The 27,446-nt window shown below is 39.7% G+C and overlaps 1 protein-coding gene across 1 annotated transcript in view; it reads left to right on the top strand.

Annotated features, from left to right (window-relative positions):
• Positions 1 to 27,446, top strand: part of LOC124142053 — a 32,256-nt gene that overhangs the window by 2,072 nt on the left and 2,738 nt on the right. The window contains exons 2-4 of the mRNA XM_046510316.2: positions 20,258 to 20,413; positions 22,868 to 23,019; positions 26,433 to 26,543. Of these exons, the coding sequence (XP_046366272.2) occupies positions 20,258 to 20,413; positions 22,868 to 23,019; positions 26,433 to 26,543 (419 nt within the window). The remainder of the gene's footprint in view (positions 1 to 20,257; positions 20,414 to 22,867; positions 23,020 to 26,432; positions 26,544 to 27,446) is intronic.

Raw genomic sequence — 27,446 nt, 5'->3', positions numbered from 1 at the left:
TCATATGAGAAACCATCGTCCATTCACTCCGCCCTACTGAAATATCTAGAAAGCTATGTACTTTATAGATGTTCAAAAGAGTAGCTATAATTTATAGGCGAAAAGAGATGCTTATATATGAAGTAGAGCCAAACGCCAGAACACATCAAATTATATTTCCGCATCAATTCATTCCTATATAATAAATCCCAGATCTTTGTTCGCTGTTTGTCCATTCCGCGTTTCATTGATACCCCAGGTAATGTCCAACGTTGTTCTTCGTGTCTATAAACCATGATCATTGAGGGCGCACCACTGCCGATGTAAGAAGCCATATGGTCACCCTTCATTAAATACGCACAGAGCAATACAAGAACACACGATGATACACTTTGCCAATCTATACGATATGTTGCTGTGTTCTCACAACAAGTCACACGCCCTTCACTTCAAGTATTTGTCCCCACGGGTCATGGAGCTATATATTGACTTGAATTATTTCTGCTTGAATTTCAAATATTTGTACTTGAGGACTATACCAGTGAATAAGACTAAGTATCTTTGCTTAAGACTCATGATATTGATTTATATTGTATATAGAGATTATTACCTGAGTGCGTTTCCGTAGAATAAATATCGCATATCATGTCAGCGGAATATAAATTATTCCAACTAATTGACATTTATGTACGGAAACACAGGAGGGAAATAATCTCTTTATCATATAATGTCATTCTTAAATATCCAGTGTTTTGGATGTAATTTCTCTCAAGTGTTTGAAACGCGTATGAATAGTGTTTGAGTGATCCGCAATATTTATAATATAGTGCCAAATCATGTGCAGCCATGTTTGTCTACATTAGCACTTTGACATTGGGAAACTTCTTTCTAATCTTATTGGGAGCGTTCGTCAATAGTTTATTGAAAAAGCAGCCATTGAACCGATGAATGGAGCTTAGAATTAGTTCATAGTGTCCTCATTTGCATATTTATCGAAACGTGACACCCAGTTTACGGGCCGGGTTTTTAGCATCGATAGCACTATCCATGATATCATATGTATAATAATATCGATCATGAAACTGACATATGTGTACTTCCTGGATTTCAGGACTTGTAGAGTTGTGCCATTACCTTGCAGTATTCAAGCTTCCCTGTCTTGACTTTCAGGATTTGGCATATTACCAAGTATCATCTAGTATTTCTCAGTGAACTACAGTATTTATTTTATGTATTCCTTGTTTAGAGTAACAGCATTAGCTTGAAATATGTAACTTGAGTATTACAATACTATTGAGTTGTAGTAGGTTTACAGCAGAATCGTACTATTAATGTGAAGTATTTGTGGAATTATTATATTGACTTGAAGTATTTTCAGAATCGTACTATCAATGTGAAGTATTTGTGGAATTATTATACTGACTTGAAGTATTTTCACCTGTGTAATATAATCATAGCAATGACTGAAACGTAACCGAGTATATCAGTACACTCATTTGAATGGGTTTGCCACTGGACTATTAATATTATTGATTTTCACAGAAAAATAATATTGTTGTTTTTAAGTATTTTCTCATTAGAACATAACATTGACTCGAAGTATCTTCACAAGATTAACTTGTTCTTCCTCAGAAGAAACATATTAACTTGAAGTATTTCTTTAATAAAAGCGATTTCCAGTAGCAACACTATATTACCGCCAAGTATTTTTCCAATAGAATCATAATAACTGGACGTATTTTCCTAGTAGAAACTTCATGCCGGCTAGACTTACGTTTAGTCTCTTAAAATATACAATTTTATTAGAAACAAACAACTCTACTTAAACCGAAAAGGGACCCCAGTGAGATGGGTGATTCCTGAACATCATATTAACTTCAAGTATTTCCACAGTAGAAACATCATATTAACTTAAAGTATTTCCACAGTAGAAACATCATATTTACTTAAAGTATTTTCACAGTAGAAACATCATATAAACTTAAAGTATTTCCACAGTAGAAACATCATATTAACTTAAAGTATTTCCACAGTAGAAACATCATATTTACTTAAAGTATTTCCACAGTAGAAACATCATATTTACTTAAAGTATTTCCAAAGTAGAAACATCATACTAACGTGAAGTATTTCCACAGTAGAAACATCATATTAACTTAAAGTATTGCCACAGTAGAAAAATCATATTAACTTAAAGTATTGCCACAGTAGAAACATATTAACTTAAAGCATTTCCACAGTAGAAACGTCATATTAACTTAAAGTATTTCCACAGTAGAAAAACATATTAACTTAAAGTATTTCCACAGTAGAAACATCATATTTACTTAAAGTATTTCCACAGTAGAAACATCATATTAACTTAAAGTATTTCCACAGTAGAAACATCATATTAACTTAAAGTATTTCCACAGTAGAAACATCATAATAACTTAAAGTATTTCCACAGTAGAAACATCATATTAACGTAAAGTATTTCCACAGTAGAAACATCATATAAACTTAAAGTATTTCCACAGTAGAAACATTATATTAACTTAAAGTATTTCCACAGTAGAAACATTATATTAACTTAAAGTATTGCCACAGTAGAAACATCATATTAACTTTACGATTTCCACAGTAGAAACATCATATTAACTTAAAGTATTTCCACAGTAGAAACATCATATTTACTTAAAGTATTTCGACAGTTGGATCCTAATATTGATAAAAACAAACAACTACATTTAAATTGAAAATAACTCCAAGGCAGATGGGAGATCTGGAAAATCAAGACTTGCTTAATTTCGGGCTTGGCGGAAAATAAAATAATATGGTTCAGGGGCTGTGAGACAGACTACATGACAGGCTACAACGACGCTAATTATCCGGTGACGGTATTGAGCACTGGGGACCCGTCACTGCTGACACTGCGATGGACGCTTATTCATGTCATAGTGCACTCAACTGTCATCTGTCAAACCTTACTGGCGTACACGTGATAGGAAGGATGTTCAATAATTCGTCATCTGCGCATGAAAATGTCAGAGGCCAGGTCTTTGATCGACAGGAATACAATACGTTTTCCTGCCAAATCATGTCCCTATGATAAATGTGTTTTACTCGGCTTTGAGGTCTGGTTCTGATCTCAATGTCCGACATCATTTTGGGCCAGTAGGGTTCGTAAAAACCTGTAATTTTCTGAAAGCTATTTAGAGCGTGGATGGGAACGTTATCCCTGATCATAAACGCACATTTGCATATATTATTACCAATATCCTAACAGTTCCGGGACGTACATGGAACTTTCAAAAACTCGAGAAGGGACGGTGTGAGAAAATAATTTAAAAACAAAATTATTGCCATGATACCAAAGCATGAAACCACAGGCCCAAGAACATTCTTGCCAGTGAAAAAGTATGGTTGGTTGGTTTGTTGTTTTACGCCGCACTCAGCAATATTCCAGCTACATGTATATGACGGCGGTCTGTGAATAATCGAGTCTGGACCAGACAATCCAGTGATAGATATGATGAGCATCGATCCACGCAATTGGGATCGATGACATGCTTCAACCAAGTCCGCGAGCCTGACCACCCGATCCCGTTAGTCGCCACTTACGCCAAGCATAGTCGCCTTTTACGGCAAGCATGGGTTGCTGAACACCTATTCTATCCAGGATCTTCACGGATTGAAAAAGTATGGAAATCATATTGAGTTAATACGCTAGAAACCTGTTATAATGCGCTTAATTGTAATCTTCGGACTGAAATGGAATTCTGAAGGAATAGTAAAGAATCACTCTCTCTCATTTAATTACATTACGTTAACATAGATGCGAAAATCATTTTTGTTCCTGAAAATGAAAGAAACACGTAACTAACTTGCCAGTGTTCTAATCCATCACTTAATGATGAGTATACCTTGAACTTACGTGTGTGGTGTAGATAACGTTTTTTCATGTTGTTGGGGACCGTCGCCAAAACACCTAAAACACCTTATAGAATCAGCTAATTGATTTTTTAGGTGTTCGATGGATAGAACACATATTTAGCCCCCCCCCCCCCCCCCCCCACACACACACACTAGACGGCACAGATGCCGGACATCCCGATGAAGTTCAACTGGGCTTTATACACCGACACAGAGTTAACTTGCAATTTAAAACACGTAGATATATCTCTAACATAGAGGTGCTAAGCCCCAAATACCAACACAAGCGCTCATCACCTTTTTAAATCCTAACAGCCATGTTTGTTGTCTTCGTTGATGCTGCGGCTACTTCACAATCAGCAAACACGTCTTCGCCATGAACCTTGACCTCTTTGAAAGTTCAAATCGTCAAATATCTGACTATGATTGTGTACGATATTTTTACGGAAAGTTTATCATCATTTGTAAAGTTTAATGTATTTTATTTCAGAGGGGTTGTGATTGCGCAAAATAATAGTCCTTTCAGCCCCATTTACGCAAAACTACAGAGATTTAAATAAACCTATTATAGATTTCATATATCCAGTTACATTCATGCAGGTACAGCCATGGACGGGGTTAACAAGGCCAATTAATTCATTTCCAAAGTTTTTCCCTTATAACACAATGAATTAATCTTGAATCTATTGTAGGGCAATATGAAGTTTATTTGAATGTTTAGAGTGTGAAAAAAATTTAATTAAACACATTATGTAGTTGAACGACAATATCTTATGGGTGTGTTTAATAACACCGACACAAGATAGACAGTTACCGTCAATTACCAGCGAAGATATGTCCAAACGACAGACAGCCTTTTGGCTGTAAACCGCCAGTTTTGTTTCATGAATATATAACACTCGGGTGCTGTTCATGTTCTTTATATTACCAGTTATATGCATGTGTAAGTCAGCACGTTTAGCCCTGGGGGTAGTCGTATCTCTGCCACACGGAAAGAATGTGGTTCAAACACAGTGGAGACGACATACGGAGTGTGTCGGAGTCGAGAGTGCGTGACTGTCGGATTAACGGGTCTAAATAGCACTGATTTAATCGGTTCCCATCATTAGTGTCGGATAAATATATCATTATTATTGTGATTTAAAAAAAGTAAGTCATTTTTATTAGTATTGTATATTTATAATATTTGATATATTAATTTATTTATGATTATATATATTTTTATTTAAATAAACACACCAAAATTACTTCACTAAGTACAAGCGGACTGTGTGATGATACGAAAGGTATTTCCTATTCATCCTTCGGGGAGCAGAATATCATATACGAGCAAACTAATTACGAAACTCCACATCATCCATTCGTGTTCAGAAGCATCGGCAAACCCTTTAATATGGACATCAATCTGGACACCTAAAAATATTCTCATTCTTTCCCGCAAGACCTCCCAACTACACGACGCATCCCCATCAAAAAGACAATTTGACCCGCTCCGTCAGGCGTTCCAACCTACGACCTGCTCTACTTTAAAACGCATGAATACGACTTATTTTGCCATTGAAAAACATGAAGCTATGTTGATGAGATACAAGGCTATGAATCATGTTATTGTCGTCTCGCGTGTAAACAGGTTCTATTTAGCGTCATTTTAACCCCCTACCCATTTCACTGTTGTCTGCGTTGCCGCAGCAGCCAAGGTCGCTCTCTGCATCTTCTGCTAACGTGATGTTTGTACGTCTTACTTTTTAGTAAACCTACAGACAATGGTTTCACTGTGTAGGGCTAATCTCCTTAACCAACACGTGTTTTTTTGCTATACGTATCTCATCACATATCTTATATACATATATTTTATATATAGTGTCACATTTTGTGTACATAACTCGTCACATTTTGTGTACATATCTCGTCACATTTTGTGTACATATCTCTTCACATTTTGTGAACATACCTCGTCACAATGTGTGTACATATCTCGTCACATTTTGTGTACATATCACATCACATTTTGTGTACATACCTCGTCACAATGTGTGTACATATCTCCTCACATTTGGTGTACATATCTCGTCTCATTTGGTGTACATATCTCGTCACAATGTGTGTACATACCTCGTCACATTTTGTGGACATATCTCGTCACATTTTGTGTACATATCTCGTCACATTTTGTGTACATATCTCGTCACAATGTGTGTACATATCTCGTCACATTTTGTGTACATATCTCGTCACATTTTGTGTACATATCTCGTCACATTTTGTGTACATATCTCGTCACATTTTGTGGACATATCTCGTCACATTTTGTGTACATATCTCGTCACATTTTGTGTACATCACATTTTGTGGACATATCTCGTCACATTTTGTGTACATACCTCGTCACATTTTGTGTACATACCTCGTCACATTTTGTGTACATATCTCGTCACATTTTGTGTACATACCTCGTCACATTTTGTGTACATACCTCGTCACATTTTGTGTACATATCTCGTCACATTTTGTGGACATACCTCGTCACATTTTGTGTACATACCTCGTCACATTTTGTGTACATACCTCGTCACATTTTGTGTACATATCTCGTCACATTTTGTATACATATCTCGTCACATTTTGTGTACATATCTCGTCACATTTTGTGTACATATCTCCTCACATTTGGTGTACATATCTCGTCACATTTTGTGTACATACCTCGTCACATTTTGTGTACATATCTCGTCACATTTTGTGGACATATCTCGTCACATTTTGTGAACATATCTCCTCACATTTTGTGTACATATCTCGTCACATTTTGTGGACATACCTCGTCACATTTTGTGTACGTACCTCGTCACATTTTGTGGACATACCTCGTCACATTTTGTGAACATATCTCCTCACATTTTGTGTACATATCTCGTCATATTTTGTGAACATATCTCCTCACATTTTGTCAAGTTATTTGTCAGGTTATTTCCACAGGATTTTAGTGGATATTTCTTTCAACGTCGCATGGGTGGCCACCATTTGTTTTATAGCCTATGGGATATTTATGGGTTTTCTCAGGTATTCGTTGAATATTTATGTTTTATAAAGCAAATAAAACAGTAAGTTCGACCCCGTTAAACCGAAAACAAACTTTCCTACCAATTGTTGTTACATGTATGTGTGACTCCCGAGGCGCTGCAATTTAGTGTGCAGAATTGCGTTCCGTTGGTACGCCAGAAACCTATGATCGTTGGTTCAAATCACAATTCGTCTAATTATGTTTCTAGGTTTGTCAGCACCATGCCTGTGCTCGTGGGTTTAACGGAAGTGGTAAACGTCTGAGACCTGCATCACTTCGGGCTTTCCTCCCACATCATGCTGACTGATATAACTGGAATACTGTTAAAAGAGGCGTTATACCAAATTCACTCACTCCCTGATCGAGAAATACAAATGTCTTTGTGATGATAAATAAAGAAGGACGCAGTTCAGAAGTATGCACTTATCAGTTTAGTTATCCAGTTTCTACATAAAGGGGGACATGAAGGGGGACGTTGCTTCATCTTTGACAACTTCGTTGTCCACCATTTTGTTGGTAGTTGTTGTGGTCACAGCGCATGCGTAATGGCACATTATATACAGGAAGCTGGTCGCGATTAGTTTCGCGTTTTTCATCACAGGGATCAGTTGCTAATTTGTGAAGTTCATAATTTCAATTCGACTTGTCACAAGATGAAAATATGTGTGATTTAAAAAGAACGCAATGTATCGGTATTTTCCCAACGTTTTGTGATACGCATGCATTAGTGAGTGAGTGAGTGAGTCTGGTTTAACGCCGCTTTTAACAGTATTCCAGTCATATCACGGCGTGTCTGCTTAATGTGGGAGGAAAGCCCGAAGTGATGCAGGTCTTAGACGTTTACCACTTCGGTGAAACCCACGAGCACGGGTATGGTGCTGACAAACCTAGAAACATAATCGGGGCGAACCGGGATTCGAATCCACAATCATAGGTTTCTGGCGTGCCTAAGGGACGCAACTCTGCACAGCGAATCGCGGCGCCTTAGACGACTGGGCCACCCGTGCCCCCCGCATGCATTAGTAATTTCAAATCGTGGCGCACCCCAACTCCCGATGCAATCGATACAGGATATGTCTTGTCTGTAAATATATACTCACGAAGCAAGGAAAGGTCGATGTATATCACATTGTAAGTCGAATAGGCTGGTCAAAAAACAAACAAACTGCAATCACCTTCAAATAAGATGTTTTACGCGGATATTCGACACCTTCCTCCGCCCGTACAAAACCGGACCTATACTGAGATTGTGTGACACTGCACAGTTGCACTCACTGACGAGGGTATTGTACATGTATATTTTTATCCTTTATGTTATGTGTTGTGAATTGGTAGTGTGATGTATTATGTTACTCACCTTAGATAGGCCCCCCGGTTATGCGTATTTCAAAGCATGATTTCAGATCAAAGGTTCGTTCCTCAGGCTGATTTTCCCATGCTCCTAGACTTGCTACAGTCGATAATAAGGATATCTCTTTAAAAACTATAAAATAACTTTCAAATAAAAAAACCATAAATTTGAAAATGATTTTCGGACTGGTAATGTATTATAGGGTACGGGTCATGAAAAACTGTTCATTAATTATATATTTTTGGTGGAACGGGAGGAGCATGAAAAAATGTTATGTTACATAAAACGGGTTGGGGGTGTCGGCAAAATACGATACATTCTTAAGACCATTAACATAGCAACCCCCGCCCTGCATACCTGTAAAAAATGACCATTCCTTAAGACTCCCTGGTGAAATCAAGCTTCCCTACTGGCGGAGAGTTACTATCATTATTGTTCAAATCATATATAGATTCCATGTCGTATTTTTAAACTTTCTCACACATGTGTATGACAAAATTAAACATGGCGGAGTTGACTACCGCTGGAAGTTGTCTACATTTCATTCGTTGCTAGGTGTTGCATCGTGAGTGTTTAGTTGTATAACATATGGGTATACTAGCATGTTTCGTGATTTAAAATTCCGGCCACGTTGCCACGAGAGTGGTATGATTACTTTTAGATCGTGAAAGCAATACCGGAAGTTGGCAAATTACGACGTAACCCGAGGAATTCCGATGTCTGGTGTCAGAGTTATCGTTCCTGAAGATCTTGTTACACTTTATGAGTGGCAGTTTTATGTGGCGACGGGATGCGTATATTGCTAAGGGTGCCGTATGTTCCCGTGTTCAGGGCTTGCATTTTAAGCTGAGTTGTATCATTACGTTGCCTCATTAGAGGGGATAGTTTAGATACGCAAGGTGCTTGTGATATTGCTGGCATAGAAACGTTGACCGAGTTTGTCATTCTCTATTTAGTCTGCTTGTTCTATGTTTATCACGGACGGAGAAATAAAGTAGGAGTATACACATTTATTTAGAACCAGTTTTCTAAATATTTTTGTCTGAAATTCGGAGATTAAAAGTTTACTGACACTGCGCACAGAGATAATCCCTTACTTCGTGTATTGCAAGAATATTACTGGTTGGGCGTGCGGTCATGAAGAAAATTCTCATGTAAGTATATTTTTTAATGACTGATAATTTGCATATAAATATATCTTTTATCTGCAAACAGTCAACAGCTTCCAAAGTCCCTGTATAAGCGTTGTCTTTGTGGATGCAATGTTGATTTAAATATGCCAAATTGTAGGGTTATTTTATATTGTAGTTCTAGTTCACATAGGGAGTGAAGTATCAAAAAAATGTTTGCACTGTGTGAACATCTCGAACGTTAAACGGGCATTGCCAGCACAGTTATAGGACAAAGATATAATAATTTGCCTGGATTGCAAAAATATGAATAAAAATAAGCCCATTGAAACTCTATCATTTCCACTTCAACTATGACCTTGAACTTTTAACTTAACATTGACTGTACCGGTTGTTTATCTTTTAACCTGTTAAACAGTTCAAGGTGAGATGAGGTGAAATGGGATATAACGTCGCGTTCAAGATTTTTGCACGTACGAGGGGTGGCTGAAAAGTTCTGAGCCTTACTGTGGTAACTAGTTTGGTATTTTGTATTAAAGAGTGCGTGTGTGCGTGCGTGCGTGCGTGCGTGCGTGCGTGCGTGCGTGTGGCTACTTGTACGAATCCTGACATATGCCGACACTATAAAGTAAACCTACCGAGTTACCTTGCCACTGTTTTAACATAGTTACCCCACTCAGACACATCATACTGACTCCGAGCCAACCAGTCCTTGTGTTATCAGGACCGCCTCCGTGGTCTAGTGGTAGAGCGTCCGCCCGGAGAGCGGAAGGTGCTCGGCATTAAGGGGCTAAACAAGGACTGGTCGGCTCGGAGTCAGTATACTGTGTCTGAGTGGGGTGTTCATGTTAAACTGTGGCATGGTATCTCAGTGAGCTAGCACTATAAATCGGCATCAGTCCAGACAAGTACAAGCAGCCACACACATACTTACACGTGCATGCACGTCGCTATATAAGTGCAATAATCTTGGACGCGACGTTAAACCCCATTTCACCTCACCTCACCTTGTGTTATCCCTTTAATTCCGAGCGCCAGGCAGGGGAACAGAAAAGACCACCAAGGGCATTGAACCACCGAGTTTCCGCTCTCCGGCCACACTCTCTGTGACTGTTCAATCTTGTTTATTAGTGTGGGTACGACGTCAATATTCCGTGTCTTTACAACCATAACAAATAAAAATACAGGTCAGTATTGGTATTTCGGGCGTCACGCTATTGTGGCGTCTCACAAAGAATGACTTCATATATGGGTTCACGTTTGACCTCTGAAAGTAATGTATTGGTCAATGTCGGCCGGACATAACTCGCAACTCTTGCCGGACGCGGGTCAGTGACCCTGTCGGTAGTTTACGGTTAAATACCAAGTGTCCCGCAGTGAGTGCGTGAGTGAGTGCGTGAGTGAGTGAGTGAGTGAGTGAGTGAGTGAGTGCGTGAGTGAGTGCGCGAGTGCGTGCGTGAGTGAGTGAGTGAGTGAGTGAGTGAGTGAGTGAGTGCGTGAGTGAGTGCGCGAGTGCGTGCGTGAGTGAGTGAGTGAGTGCGTGAGTGAGTGAGTGAGTGAGTGAGTGCTTGAGTGAGTGAGTGAGTGAGTGCGTGATTGCGTGAGTGAGTGAGTGCGCGAGTGAGTGCGTGCGTGAGTGAGTGAGTGAGTGAGTGAGTGAGTGAGTCATCTATCGATATTCCGGCCATATCACAATGTTACTTAAACCGCCGGGAAAACGATAATATATAAAAATATTACAAACGTTATAAAACCGTCTTCAGCAATACAATTTTGCCGTAAAATGTGACTATATGCTTTTCGTAAGAGGCAGCTAACGGGATTGGGTGGTCAGGCTCGCTGACTTGGTTGATGCCTGTCATCGTATTCCAACTGCGTGGATCGATGATCATGATGTCAATCACTGGATTGTCTGGTCCAGACTCGATTATTTACAGACCGCCGTCATATAGCTGGAATACTGCTGAGTGCGGCGTTAAACAGTAAACAAACAAAACACTACCTATGGTGAGCCTGAACACGTCACAAAGCAACATTAATAATGTGGAAGTCTAGTCATTTAATTCTTATTTTTAAGATCGCTTATTGTTTGAAGAAAAAGAAATAATAAGCTGTTTGTATACCAACACATAATGTAACAAATATAAAAAATGCAAACGGTTTGTCATTTCATGACATATTTCAATGGGTTCATTTGTAATCGACAATTATAAGTAAAGGGCACAGCCCCAACAAGCCGTGTGGCCACACACACGGTCCCACAAGCGGGAGGGATGATCTAGATATATTTCACTTTGTTACAACACGCGAGGTCATGTTGACAGTTAATAGCAGTTAACCTAGCTGTACTCAACAGAGGTGCCCTCTCATACGGTATTATAGCTCCAATTTAGATGGCACACCAGGTGCTAGATATATTTCAATGACAGATTAAAGAAATGGTAATACATACATACCAAGTTCTGTACGTGCGGCAGTCCATACATACATGTATGTACTTACATGGAAACACCGGTGTAGGTGTCCTTCTTTCAAGCACATGTCGTGACGCCACGGTCGCCGTTCCAAGACGGCATATTTTACTCATCTTATTTACAACACTTAAAACACAGATAAGAGTACACCAGCCTTCCCCATGGAACTGCGAGACACTATGTATAAATCATAATGTTCGAGTGACGAAACAATAAAGGCTTTTGGCGGTATTTGTTATGTCCCCGTTGGGCCTTAAAGTTTTTTCTTTTGTTTGTTTTATACTGTACCCACTGTCCTCTATGTTTAGTACAGGTCCAGACACTGTACCCGCTGTCCTCTATGTTGAGTACAGGTCCAGACTATGTCCTTTATGTTTAGTACAGGTCCAGACACAGTACCCGCTGTCCTTTATGTTTAGTACAGGTCCAGACACAGTACCCGCTGTCCTTTATGTTTAGTACAGGTCCAGACACAGTACCCGCTGTCCTCTATGTTTAGTACAGGTCCAGGCACTGTACCCACCGTCCTTTATATTTAGTATAGGCCCAGCCACTGTATCCAATGTACCCCAATATTTAATATTAAGTTAATAATCGAGTCTGGACCAGACAATCTAGTGATTGACATCATCGATCTACGCAATTGGCATACGATGACATGCTTCAACTAAGTCAGCGAACCCCTGATCTTCACGGGTCACAACGATAAGACACCACATTCAGTTAAAACGTGTGTATGAATACATCGGACAGTTAAGTTAACGTAAGGCTCATCTTCAGCACAATTAATGCAGCCCATCGGGAAAATTGTCTCTTCAACCTGTTGGCGGGTCTTCAGCAACCCATGCTTGTCGTAACAGCTAGGCGACCATGCTTGTCGTAAGAGGCGACTAACGGGATCGGGTGGTCAGGCTCGCTGACTTGGTTGATACATTTCATCGTATCCCAGTTGCGTGGATCGATGCTCATGATGTCAATCACTGGATTGTCTGGTCTAGACTCGATTATTTACAGACCGCCGTCATATAGCTGGAATATTGCTGAGTGCGGTGTTAAAACAAACAAACAAACAAACAAACAAACAAATAAACAAAATCAATTCTTCATGCTTGAATGATACTGAATGCTGGCGTAAAACAACGCTCAGTCATAGTGTCAGGCCTAGTGAGCTCTTGGGGCTCGAAAACATCCTTCTGAATATGATAATATGATAATGGCCAACGGTATGGAAAAAACCTTAGCCGTGAAAGCAATGTACGCGTATTATTTCCTTGTAAAAATATAGCCAGAAGGTTTCATAAAAAACTCCTGTGGCCATATCTTAAGACCTCAATCAAAAGACATGTTTTTACTAGGAAAATGATATATAAGCTGCTGTCTCCATTACCATTTGATTGATTAAGTAATCGTTTTAAATATGCTTATCGCGTGGTCACGCCCTCCAAACACCTCCAAATTGAGGTAATAAGGATACGTCTCATGGCACCAACAGCTGTGGTAAGGTCACAATTGGCAACTAAATCATAAAAAAGACGTTAAATTCGAGATAAACAGTTTAACCTTTAGGTGATTTAGATCTACTTTCACTCGCCTGACCCATAAACAATTCATGGTATGTGATAGTAGAGTATTTGAGAAATATGCATCGATCAAACCGAGGAAAAGAAATAAATACACTTACAATATATCTGATAGCCTGGAATTGATGGCCTGTAAGATATTGATAATGATATACATTTGAAAGCATTAAACGCCTCGTTCAGGGTACCGTCAGTCCACAGCGCTGTAATGTGGTAGGGGACTAAAATGGATTGGGGATTGCGGCGACTAGGTTAGACCAGCTATCTGTCCCGCTGACCACGAGTTGAATGAAATGAATGAAAACATTTTTCCTTCGGATAAAAACACACTCAATGTCAGCTTAAAAACTCAAAATGTCTCAAAATGTACAAGATGTCCTTTCTTCTCCTGTTATTATCATTGCCTCCTACTTGTATATATGCTTGCCTACTACACTCTGTAAATCACTTGCTTGATAACGGTGTTAGAACCTACACCGAAACGTCGCTCTTAATTGTAATAAAGAAGTTGTTCATCAATAAATTCTTATCCTTACTTAGTACTCCAACTTCTAAATGCCTATCAAAGAAGAAATTGTTATTATCCCCTGCATAAGTTTGGTTGTTGGTTGGTTTGTTGTTTTACGCCGCACTCATTGTGGTAGCCCAGTGGTTAAAGCGTTCGCTTGTCACGCCGAAGGACGGGTTCGATTCTACACATGGGTACAATATATAAAGCCAATTCCTGGTGTCCCCCGCCTTGATAATACTGCAATATTGCGTAAAACTATACTTGCTCACTCGTCAGATTCCCAGTTCGAATCCTGACCTCCATTTGTTGTACTTGTGTTATTGGTGATGCGGCTGAGGAATAGCAAAGTCTTGTCAACCCGATACACACTGATGTCCTACATAAGATATTCTCCACGTCCTCGATTATTTCGCTTTGAAATGCTCTTATTTTCATATTTACAAACCTGTATGTTCTGTACAAACATCGAGGTTTACTCATACTTGAAATATCATACCTTCCATCTGGTGTTAAAAATACAAGCCACATTTGTGTAAATAGAATGTTCACGTCACGTAATTAAAGTGGTGCGTTTACAAAAGTCTCCTGAACTCTTTTTCAAATATATATTTAGAAATTATTCTTATGAATTCCTGGACTGTCGTAAATAGATCCTAATGTTTACTTTTCACATTTTATGCTAAAAAATGCACTCGTTGTGAACCTTAGTGATTGTCAAACGAAGTCGACACTGAATGGTATTCAAATGAAACCAACAGCAGTAGTCACGTGACTGTACGGGATAACACATGGTTGAAAACACACATGTACAAACCGTTGTGTCTGAATTGAGAATAACATGTTGTATTTAAAACCCTGATATAATACGTGTATATTATGTCAAACTGTCATTTTTAATCGAGAGTTCGTAAGGTGCGTAATGTGTTTATTATATATAGATAATAATCTTGGTAAGAGTAAAATTAATATTAATGTTCTTCGTTCCATTAACGCTATAGAAATACGTATCCACATTAATTGAAATTATGATATTTGAGGAAACGTAAGCAAGTCAGTCTTGCTCACATAACGTCCATATCCCTCGTTCATATCCGGTAGCCGATTACAGACCTTCCTTAGAATTCCGAGACATCATATTTAATCATACCACTCCACCTACACTTACTATCTGAACTTATTACTCGATCAAATACGCCTAAATAGTGGTTGATGTAAGTATACAGATGGGCTCCCAACAGTGTATCTGCCAAATACTTAATACGCAATACAAGAAGATGAACTCTCTACACAGTGCTTGGCTTAAGAGTAATCCCTTATATGCTGTTAGCACAATTACTGTCTATACAATCATCTATAAGAATGAAAGGTATTTAAATACACGCAAAACATGGCTACCTGGATGTTTCTCCGAGGTTACAAAGGTTGGTTGTGTATGTGTACAATGTGCTTTGTAGACTCAAACAATCGTTCTAAGCCACTTCAAATACGGAATAATCAAATACACATTTTTAGCCTGTTAACGACAAGTACACTTAAATTTGATGTAATGGTCCTTCTGAAAATATGAATTTTTTACGCCCAGCGTAAACACTGAGTGAATGGAGGGATGTATATATTTTGACGCTTCGTCAATGTAGAGCACGTATTCGGATTTAAAAAGTTTAAAACGCCTTTAAAATATTTCTCAGTGTGTCATTGAACGTTCGGCCGAGCCTCCTATAAATTGAAGGTAGCCACGGTAGTAATGACCGCTGCCAAGGGAGGATTATAAAGTGTCTCAAATATGGAATTGGGTCATGCTTTGTCAACGGTTAAAACTAGATAGCATTCCTCGTGCACACTTTGCCAATGGACCTTGACGAAAGAAAATGATATGTTGTGGTTTGTGATTGTTTTGACGAGAACTCACAGGTTCATGGGATGTTTTATAATGTGAATGTTCTGGATAACATGTTAAACAGACAATAATACAGTAATTCCTAAGACAATGGTTCTTAGAAGGTAATGTCAGAGGACCATGTTTTAAAGAAGCTCATGCCCGAGGACAATGTTTCCCCAAAGTCTATGTTCAGGACAATGTGTGTTAGAAGGTACTGTTCAAGGACAATGTTTATTAGAATCTGACGTTCAAGGACAATGTTTATTAGAATCTGACGTTCAAGGACAATGTTTATTAGAAGCTGATGTTCAAGGACAATGTGTATTAAAAGCTGACGTTCAAGGACAATGTTTATTAGAAGCCGACGTTCAAGGACAATGTTTATTAGAAGCCGACGTTCAAGGACAATGTTTATTAGAAGCTGATGTTCAAGGACAATGTATATTTGAAGCTGATGTTCAAGGACAATGTGTATTAGAAGCTGACGTTCAAGGACAATGTTTATTAGAAGCTGACGTTCAAGGACAATGTGTATTAGAAGCTGACGTTCAAGGACAATGTTTATTAGAAGCCGACGTTCAAGGACAATGTTTATTAGAAGCCGACGTTCAAGGACAATGTTTATTAGAAGCTGACGTTCAAGGACAATGTATATTTGAAGCTGACGTTCAAGGACAATGTTTATTAGAAGCTGACGTTCAAGAACAATGTTTATTAGAAGCTGATGTTCAAGGACAATGTTTATTAGAAGCTGACGTTCAAGGACAATGTTTATTAGAAGCTGACGTTCAAGGACATTGTTTTTTAGAAGCTGACGTTCAAGAACAAGACATTATATCTTGAAGCTGGTGTCCAAGGACACCATTTCTTGAAGCTGGTGTCCAAGGACACTATATCTTGAAGCTGATGTCTAAGGACACTATTTCTGGATGCTGGTGTCCAATGACACTATTTCTTGAAGCTGATATCCAAGGACACTCTCTGAAGGCTTGTGTCCAAGGACGCTATTTCTTGAAGTTGATGTCAATGTTGATGTTGATATAAAATAGTGGTTCTTTGAAGCTTATATCAAGGGACAAAGGTTCCTTCACGTCTATATTCTCTGTATACATGAACCTGTAGGTTTATGTCACAGGCCTTGTACACATAGCAACCCTTAACAAATTAAACAATAAGTTAGCTGTTCACTCTCTTTGCCTATAATGGTTCAATGTGAAATTGAAAATTCACAAACCAAAGCTTATTTTAGAATTGTTTACAATCTTTGAATTTAACCTTGACCGTTTTCATCACACCGACAAAAACACCCACATAGTTGTGCTACATGCTCTCTTCATCCCCTGGGGGGTTCCGGACACACAGAAACTCATCAAAAACACCATCTTCACGCCCGTGCCTCAGCCTATTATGCCGAAACTTAACAAATAACCCGATAAATTAAACACTGATCTTTTAGCATTCGAGAACCGCTAGTCGAAATCATCGAGGGTGGTAACTTGAAACTTTCCGCCACAGCGCTGTGGGTATCTAGCCTGGAGCCCAACGCAATTTGGAATCTATTGAGCTGGAAGGAATACTTTTCCGTTTGAGTGGTTCGAAAAAACCTTCAAAACACATTTTCTTTTGTTCAGATGAAGGAGAAGAATAATAAGTCCCAAGCATGCAGGGATGCTACAAGGAGCTGTTCTTGTCAATAACGTTTATTCACGACAAGGCAGATAGCATAACACCGCTGGACGACTGGCATTTATACAATACAAAACTATTTATGTCTATATATCTATAGTCAACCATCGACATGTGAAGAGTAGTTAGTGCTTGGGTAATTGACATGGACGTGACGAGGAAGCATATGTAAAATAATGCGACTCTGTTCCAGAGACTGGTAAACACATGCCAACCTTTAACCACCTGCCATGCGCGAATATTACATCTTTAAACCGTCAAACTTCGTTGGACGTACATAGTGTTTCTTTCATAAAGTTACATGCAGCTGTGATGACTATATGTGGCCGGCAAATGAACTCACTTGGCTTGTCAAGACATGTGGCGCGTGTCTGCTATTTTCATGCTGAATTCGGTTGTCAGTTGATACATAAATATGTTTTATGCTCAGTACATAACTCAGGATAATAAATAAAAGGAGCATAACTCTTCCCATAATCATTATAAATCTCCATTGTACGTTTCCGACTATATTACGAACATGTGTTTATGAATCACTATCAAACAGTGATGAAACTAATGCGAAAAGGTGAGCGTATCCTGCCCCACTGATGGCACCAGTCACAAACACACGCAAAGGCAAATCAATTGTTCACCTGAAAAAGCACTGGGTAATATGCTGTAAGTCAAAGTGGAATATGTATCGGGCATAATTTGTGTCACCGATGCGTTAAAATTGGAAATTCATTCACTAGTCTACCTTAAAACTTTTTGAAAGATTTACTAGGGTCTTGAATGTTGCAATCTTGATCAAACAACGTTTGAGCAAGAGCCGTATGAGGCTCTTCGAAATGTTCCCGAAAGAGCATGCTTGGCTATCTGAAAAGTCAATCATATTTTCATGTTCCTTGCTAAAGCATTTTTTGTGGCCCTCGTATATCTGAAGGGCCGGATACATCTGAATGTTCTAGAGGAGGAGTTGGGGCAGACGGAGGGGTGGCAGTTTCCCCAACAATTATAACTATATGTCACGGTGACCTGACAAACCAGTTGTTGATATCCCAACTTTCTTTCAGGTATGATAACATATATTTAACCAGGTTTTGTTTCTGGGTTGGTAGCTTCTGAGTAAGCGTCCATGTTGTATAAACGCCGCAGTCAGCAATATTCCAGTTATATCACAATATCAATCTGTGAAAAAAAAGCTGGACCAAGTAAACCATTAACTGACGTTCCCATGTCACTCATATGATCACCCGAAAAAAGCAATATCGACCTCCGTCAACATAATAATTGCATTTTTTTTGGGCCCATACAAACAGATATTACACATAAGGTAGAATGTCATGCGTAATAACTTTCCGGTATTTGCACATAATCATTTTAGCGCTTCTCAATTCTCATTGGTCAATTAAGGTCACAGTACCATATTGTTCATTTCAGAAAATACGATATGACGTTATCTATTGTTCATGACGTTACGCCATCTGAAAAACAGGCTGTTTTCAGTGAAGTTCCTCTGTAGGGGTGACATGAGACACCTTTTACCTCATTTTCTCTCTTAAAATGTCAAGACCCCCTCCGTGGTCTAGTGGTAGAGCTTCGCCCGGGGTTCGATCCCCGCCCGCGTCATACCAAAAGACGTTAAAAGATGGTACTTGTTGTTACTCTGTCTTGCGCTCGGCATTAAGGGGCTAAAAGAAGGACTGGTCGGCTCGGAGTCAGTATACTGCGTCTCAGTGAGGTATCCATGTTAAACTTTGGCTTGGTATCTCAGTGGGCTAGCACTATAAATCGGCATCAGTCCTGACTAGTACAAGCAGCCACACACACACACGTGCATGCACGTCGCTATGTAAGTGCAATAATCTTGGAACGCGACGTTAAACCCCATTTCGCCTCCCCTCAAAATGTCAAAGAGTAATACGCAAAATAACCTACTCGCATTCCGGATTATCTGTGGCTCGTGACTGTAAGCCTGTTACACTATTTGTGCACATGTTACATATTATCTGTAGATCCTCGTAGCTCTTTCGTTATCCTCGAAATATTGACCATGTCTAAAGGCGATTGTTTTATTGTGTTGAACACACGTTACATGCATACATGTCTGGTTTGACTGAACACCTGACATTCATCAGTTTCATGCGAGTCGGGTGTCTCTGGATAGTGTGCTGTCAGCAGTCGTGTAAGTGGTTGTCCACACAGCAATACATCCTTTGATGTTATGTGATAGAATACCTGCGTGTTGATATTATCTGAATGGGGGACTTCCGCTTCATGTCTTTTAGGTGGTTTGGTGATTACGGCTACGAGTCTGCGAAACATCGCTGGGCGACTATGTACAGCGGAGACATTTAAAAAAATGGTTTTTTTTTTTATCTTTTAAATTTTAATTTACAATTGACCCTAGAGGGCTCCAAGACATTACTCTCGGTTTTTATTTTTTATGTCATGTTTTCGATATCCGACAAGCAACGGAAACCACGATTTCCTTGTTTATATGGTTTTGAAAAAAAAGAGTACGTTGTTTTCAGTGTTCTTTTTTGCATGCTGTGAACATTTTGATATAGGTAGACTTGATGTGTAAAAATGTCTTTCTTATCATGAAAGATGTATACCTTTTTTCGAATGATTATATATGTATGTAGCAGATAAATAAGGAATGTATTTAGTAATGTAATGATGTGTGTTTGTTGTGTCTTATTTCAGCTAAAACTGCAGCGTTCTGTGGGTTTGAAGACCCTTACAACTGCGGCTTCATCCAGACCAACGACACCGACGTCTTTAACTGGAAGAGAGCCAAGGGCTCCACCCCCTCCGGCAGCACCGGGCCGTCTAAAGACCACACCTGTGATGCGAACACAGGTAGGTTAGATGTATAAGGCCGTCTAAAGACCACACCTGTGATGCGAACACAGGTAGGTTAGATGTATAAGGCGTCTAAAGACCACACCTGTGATGCGAACACAGGTAGGTTAGATGTATAAGGCCGTCTAAAGACCACACTTGTGATGCGAACACAGGTAGGTTAGATATATAAGGCCGTCTAAAGACCACACTTGTGATGCGAACACAGGTAGGTTAGATGTATAAGGCCGTCTAAAGACCACATTTGTGATGCGAACACAGGTATGTTAGATGTATGAGGCCGTCTAAAGACCACACCTGTGATGCGAACACAGGTAGGTTAGATGTATAAGGCCGTCTAAAGACCACACCTGTGATGCGAACACAGGTAGGTTGGATGTATAAGGCCGTCTAAAGTCCACACTTGTGATGCGAACACAGGTATGTTAGATGTATAGAGCCGTCTAAAGACCACATTTGTGATGCGAACACAGGTAGGTTAGATATACAAGGCCGTCTAAAGACCACACATGTGATGCGAACACAGGTAGGCTAGATATACAAGGCCGTCTAAAGACCACACTTGTGATGCGAACACAGGTAGGTTAGATGTATAAGGCCGTCTAAAGACCACATTTGTGATGCGAACACAGGTAGGTTAGATAAATAGGGCCGTCTAAAGTCCACACTTGTGATGCGAACACAGGAAGATTAGATATATAAGGCTGTCTAAAGACCACACCTGTGATGCGAACACAGGTATGTTAGATGTATAGAGCCGTCTAAAGACCACATTTGTGATGCGAACACAGGTAGGTTAGATATACAAGGCCGTCTAAAGACCACACATGTGATGCGAACACAGGTAGGCTAGATATACAAGGCCGTCTAAAGACCACACTTGTGATGCGAACACAGGTAGGTTAGATGTATAAGGCCGTCTAAAGACCACATTTGTGATGCGAACACAGGTATGTTAGATAAATAAGGCCGTCTAAAGTCCACACTTGTGATGCGAACACAGGAAGATTAGATATATAAGGCTGTCTAAAGACCACACCTGTGATGCCAACACAGGTAGGCTAGATATATAAGGCCGTCTAAAGACCACACTTGTGATGCGAACACAGGTAGGTTAGATATACCGGACCGACTGGCTAAACATCCTCCTACATAGAGGGGTGTTTAAAGAGTGCTTTTGGTGCTATAGAGAGGCGTTTAAAGACTGCTTGTGCTCAAAAACCGTGCGCATTCCTGTTCTAAGCACCCATCGGCGACATACCGTTTACACAGACCACATCGGTGACACCAGCCACGGGGTGCCGGATTGTCGACAGCTCCCCTATTCGGCCACATGTACCGCCTGGCATGGGCCTGGTTCTTCTAGGGATTGATTTAAGCCTTTGGATGTGTGCTCACTGTGACGAACGAAACCTCATTGATTGAATAGAATAAGCTAGGGTATCTTGAGAGCCGCCAGTTCGCTTCTGTGGATACTCACGCGAACATGAATGCTTGATATAAACAAAACAAAAGGTTTTACAAGCACTTGAGGTGCAGCGAATTCCCACCAAGTTTCGTAGTTACCTAAAACAGACACATAAACTTGCCACATTGGTTTACCTGAGGGTACTGAATGGCCGTTTAACGTTGTAGTCATGCTGAATTATCGGCAGTTTACAGAACACATTGATGGTAAATGTACGTGTAGCTTTATGCATAGACCCAGCAGGTTCCATGGTTTCCATAGCTTCATTGTATACTGATGGAAAGAAATAAGTGAACACCAATAACTGAGTGAGTGAGTATGATTTTACGCCGCTTTTAGAAATATTCAAGCAATATCACGGCGGGGGACAACAGAAATGGGCTTCACACATTGTCACCATATGGGGAATCGAACCCGGGTCTTCGGCGTGTCGAGCAAATGTTTTAATCACTCGGCTACGCCTCCGTTCGTTTTCATATTTCGAGACAAGATATTTAGACTTCAAATTAAGAAAACTTGTGTAAGACGCCATATCATCTGTCCTTGCTATGATATGACGTCACATCTATCCATGTTGCTACAATATGACGTCATATCATCTGCCGATATTGTTACAATATAACATCATATAAACTTCCAATATTGCTACAGTTTGACGTCATATCATCTACCCATATTGTTACAATATATCGCCATATAATCTTCCCATATTGCTAGTTGGACGTCATATAATATTCCCATATTGCTACAGTTTGACGTCATATAATATTCCCATATTGCTACAGTTGGACGTCATATAGTATTCCCATATTGCTACAGTTTGACGTCACATCACCTGCCAATATAGTTACCTAATAACGTTGTGACATCTGCCCATATTGAGACAACGTGACTTCAAATCATTTTTCCATATTGTCTCAGTGTGACGTCATATCACGTCAATATTGCAACAATAGGACTTGCATCATCCGTCCATCTTGCAGGTCACTTCATGTACATCGAGGCTTCCGCCAAGGCAAGGGGGAATAACGCCATCATCTACTCCCCGCTATACCGCGGCATGGAGCAGCAGTGTGTGGGCTTTCACTACCACATGTACGGTAGACACGTCGGTACACTCAACGTCTACGCAAAGGTACGTCACGGGGACGAAAAAAACCCCGGCATTTATCTGACATAATCTGAAACAGTATCCTCGTCTCCTCTGCTGGGATAATAATAATATTAATAACAACAACAATAACAACAATGATAATAATGCAGTGTTTTGTAGTCTTCACATTCCCCGAAAAACTATCGGTGGATTCGACCAGGGGCCCTTGAGCTGATGATGAGACTTACCAGCCTGACTGTGTCAGGATCACCCAAAACCCTCTTTGCTGCATACCCTACTACTACTACTACTTCTACTACTACTACTACGACCATAATAACGAGTTTCCGCACTAACAAGGTTTAGGAGATGCAACGACCCATTATCCTTTGATGTAAATGAGCGGCAAAAACCCGTGGCGTGGATTACAGTGAAGTAAAGACGTTAGTGTGCTCATATTACATCAAAGAAATTATAATCCATTAAACCACGTGTTGACATCCTAGCCAAAGGATTACTTCGCTGTGATTCCCTTGTCTGTGCGCGCACAATAACAAGGGCAGCATTACGTACCCCGTCGGGGTCGGATTTCTGGATTAATGCTGCAAAACAACGTCTTCTATTGAAGTTCACAAGTTGTTTACCAGTACATTTATGACAGCATTTATTTAAACGTACCAAACTTGAATGTTTAACCATATGGCTAGTACAGAAGAGTGCTATAGGTTATCAAAACCCACCAAGGGACTGACGTCTGATTCCTTAAAATCAACGTCAACATGAAAAGCTTGTGTAATTGTAGACAGAACCCAGTCTCCATGACTGTCTAAACAGCGTTCTCGTCTCAGTTTACATGACATGCATGTCTCATCTTAGGTAGGCTATAGCGCAGAGGATGTGGGATCACCAACTTGATAGCCATCTGGTGAGTGAGTGAGTGATTTTGGGAGTATTTTGGTTTTGTTTGTTGTTTAATGCCGCACTCAGCAATATTCCAGCTATATGACAGCGGTATGTAAATAATCGAGTCTGGACCAGACAATCCAGTGATTGACATCATGAGCATCGACACACGGAATTGGGACCGATGACCTGCATCAACCAAGTCAGCGAGCCTGATTTTAGGAGTAACTCCGCTGTGAAATGTATCTCAGTTTCATCATGGCGTGGCAGCCTGATGTGGGAGGTAAACCCGAGTTGATGCAGGTCTCAGACGTTTACCACTTCAGTGAAACCCACTTTGGTGGTGACAAACCTAGGAACATAATCGGAGCGAACCTGGATTCGAACCTACGACGATAGCTTTGTGACATTTCTCGGGCACTCCATTCAAGACAATTTACAACGTTCGGTGGAGCATGATCAGAGTGTTTAAATTTCATTTTACAAAATAATTTTTAGAAATAATCAGCTACAGAAGTATGCATATTACTAAATTGTCTGAGATAAACGACTCTTCAAACTTCAGATCTAAATTCAACTTTGAGCAAACAACGTAAGATGACAGTTTAACCAATATATGCACTGTCACCTACACTTCAAAAGAAAACAAGCATTGGTAAAAGATGTGCTCATGTTAATATATCTAAAAACTCTACAATTGATAATGTCAATCTGAATCACGCCTCGAAACTTGATGTTATTGCTACTCCAGAACAGGAAAAAGTGTTTTAATGTCTGCTCACTGTCTGTGAAATTAATAGTCCTGACATTTTTAAACGTTTCTTAAATATTTGACATTTGGCAGCCCCATGGATAAAGACATACTCTATTAGTGAACAGAACACAGGCAATTTGTACGTGCATTTTTGGTATGTCGGTAGTAACACAGAGTCCATTGTATTTCAGATGGTTGGAATACTTTTAAACGAAAAACATATCTTCTTATTACTATCTAGGGTAGTATTTATGAGTTGTTTGTTTATTGTTAGTGTAGTCAACAAGTCCTCGAAGGTGTGACGATGCAGTCACGCTGCAGTCACGGTGGCGCCTGTGACTGGTACAGAACTGTACCCACCTAACTCCTGTGACGCGCGTTGTGTGTTACACTATTGGCAATATGTTGTCTCTCTTACGCTAATGTAATACATACGGCCGTACATCAAAGTCATATACAATCGTATAACCACCGCCTGTACTGTCAATGTACAATTTACATATGCTAATGTTTTTCTTTACACGTTTTATTGAATAGACTTTACAGATCCTGTCATGTGCATTTAAAAGGTTGTATACGCGGTTTGAGTATCAATATGCTGGCATTTAAAACTGCCCGGGAGTCACGTATTCGTTTAAAGGAAGAACGCTGAATACGGCATGGAATTTACAGCAACCTTGACCTTGGCCTTGGCAGCATATTGCAAAGGTGTAGTAGCACTGAATGGGGGAATGTTGAGATTGGAGTTCCATGTCCACGTTTCTCGTATGTTTTGAATTGATAAGTATGAATCTTACTCTGAATAGTTACGAAGCGGTTACCTGAACTAATATCGACTTTTATTATTTTACAAAGCTGCTTAGTCGAAAAATGCAGTTTTTAAGAATGTGATTCTCTTCATGGCAAGGGTGATAGACATGCCTCCAAGGGCGGATCCATCGTGTTTAGGAAGACCCCTGGACCCCTGGACCCCCCACCCCCCACCCCCTCTTGATCCACCTATACGTTCCTCGGGGTGAATTAACTGCTCGTTATCCCTCCACTATCTAGCTTCTGATTGGATTACGAACTCACACCCTATGCTGTATAGACACACTGTTGAACATAAAGCGCACGTTAAATAGTCCTTCGTGAACGTAACTAAACTTTATTGTGGAAGTAAATTGATGACGGTATCTATATAAATAACGACTCGTCAGGGTGTACATCGTACACCTCGTGAATCCTACATCCTTACTCAGATATTCAGAATTGTCTCCGATTTTGATAATGATATATCGGGGTTAGGGTCACTGAGCAGTTCAGAGGAAGATTCACCCTAGAATAAAAACGATATATATATATCTTGATATGTGATAAATATTTATAAATTGTGAAATGAGAAAATATCTATTTTGTGATAAATACAAAATCAGAACAAAACTACAAGGAACAAAAAATACAAACAGAACCCAAACAAACATACCCCCTACGCCCGCCCCCCCCAAAAACAACAACAACAAAACAACCCACACAAAACAACAAACAAATAAAGAAAACAACAACAAAACAAACAAACAATAAAACAAAACACCAACCAACCAACCAAACAAAAAACAACAACACAAAATATCAACAAAAAAAACAAACAAACACAAAACAACAAAACAACCCAGCAAAAAAAACCCAACAAAACAAACTAAAACAAAACAACATAAAAATAACAACAACAACAAAAACAAACACAAAACAAAAAAACAAACAAGAACCATAAAAAAACGCAACTGTTGACAAGTATATATTTTTTTATATGTTACAGGCACGGGGATTCCAGGTGACATCAGTGTGGCGAGCATTTGGTAACCAAGGCGACTGGTGGATCATCGCGAGACTTGCCATTCCCAAACAGCTGGCCCGGGCAGGCTACCAGGTACTCAACTTGTTTAACAGCTCATCACGTGTTGTATAAATGGAGATTATAGGAGCACATGTGTCATACAGTTTTCAGAAAACGAGTGTCAAAATTCTTACGTGAAGAAATATTTGGCCAAGTGCACATGCCATTTTTGTGAACTTGGGTATTTCTAACCCTATAGTTAATTAATTTATATTTCACCAATACGGCTAGAATAAAACGGGTTCCGTGAAGATCCGGGTTAGAATAGGTCTTCAGCAACACATGCGTGCCGTAAAAGGCGACTATGCGGCGATGCATGGTTGATGCATGTCATCGTATGCCAATTGCGTAGATCGATGATGTCAATCACTGGATTGTCTGGTCCAGACTCGATTATTTACCGACCGCCGTCATATAGCTGGAAATTTGCTGAGTGCGGCGTTAAACAACAAACCAACCAACCAACAAACTTACTTTGGTATCTATAGACCTGTCTATTATGTAGGCGCCAGTGTACCGATGTCTTAATGTTAAATATTGGTGTACATTGGATACAGTGTGTGGACCTGTACTGAACATAGAAGACGGCCGGTACAGTGTCTGGACCTGTACTAAACATGGAGGACAGTGTCTAGACCTGTACTAAACATAGAGGACAGTGTCTGGACACTAAACATAGAGGACAGTGTCTGGACACTAAACATAGAGGACAGTGTCTGGACCTGTACTAAACATAGAGGACAGTGTCTGGATCTGTATTAAACATAGAGGACAGTGTCTGGACACTAAACATAGAGGACAGTGTCTGGACCTGTATTAAACATAGAGGACAGTGTCTGGACCTGTACTAAACATAGAGGACAGTGTCTGGATCTGTAATAAACATAGAGGACAGTGTCTGGATCTGTATGAAACATAGAGGACAGTGTCTGGACA

Source organism: Haliotis rufescens, unplaced genomic scaffold, assembly GCF_023055435.1.
Source record: "Haliotis rufescens isolate VD_foot unplaced genomic scaffold, xgHalRufe1.0.p SCAF_81, whole genome shotgun sequence".
In the NCBI taxonomy this organism is placed as follows: domain Eukaryota; kingdom Metazoa; phylum Mollusca; class Gastropoda; order Lepetellida; family Haliotidae; genus Haliotis; species Haliotis rufescens.
Note: the sequence above shows the minus strand (reverse complement) of the source record. Positions and strands in the feature narration are given on the sequence as shown.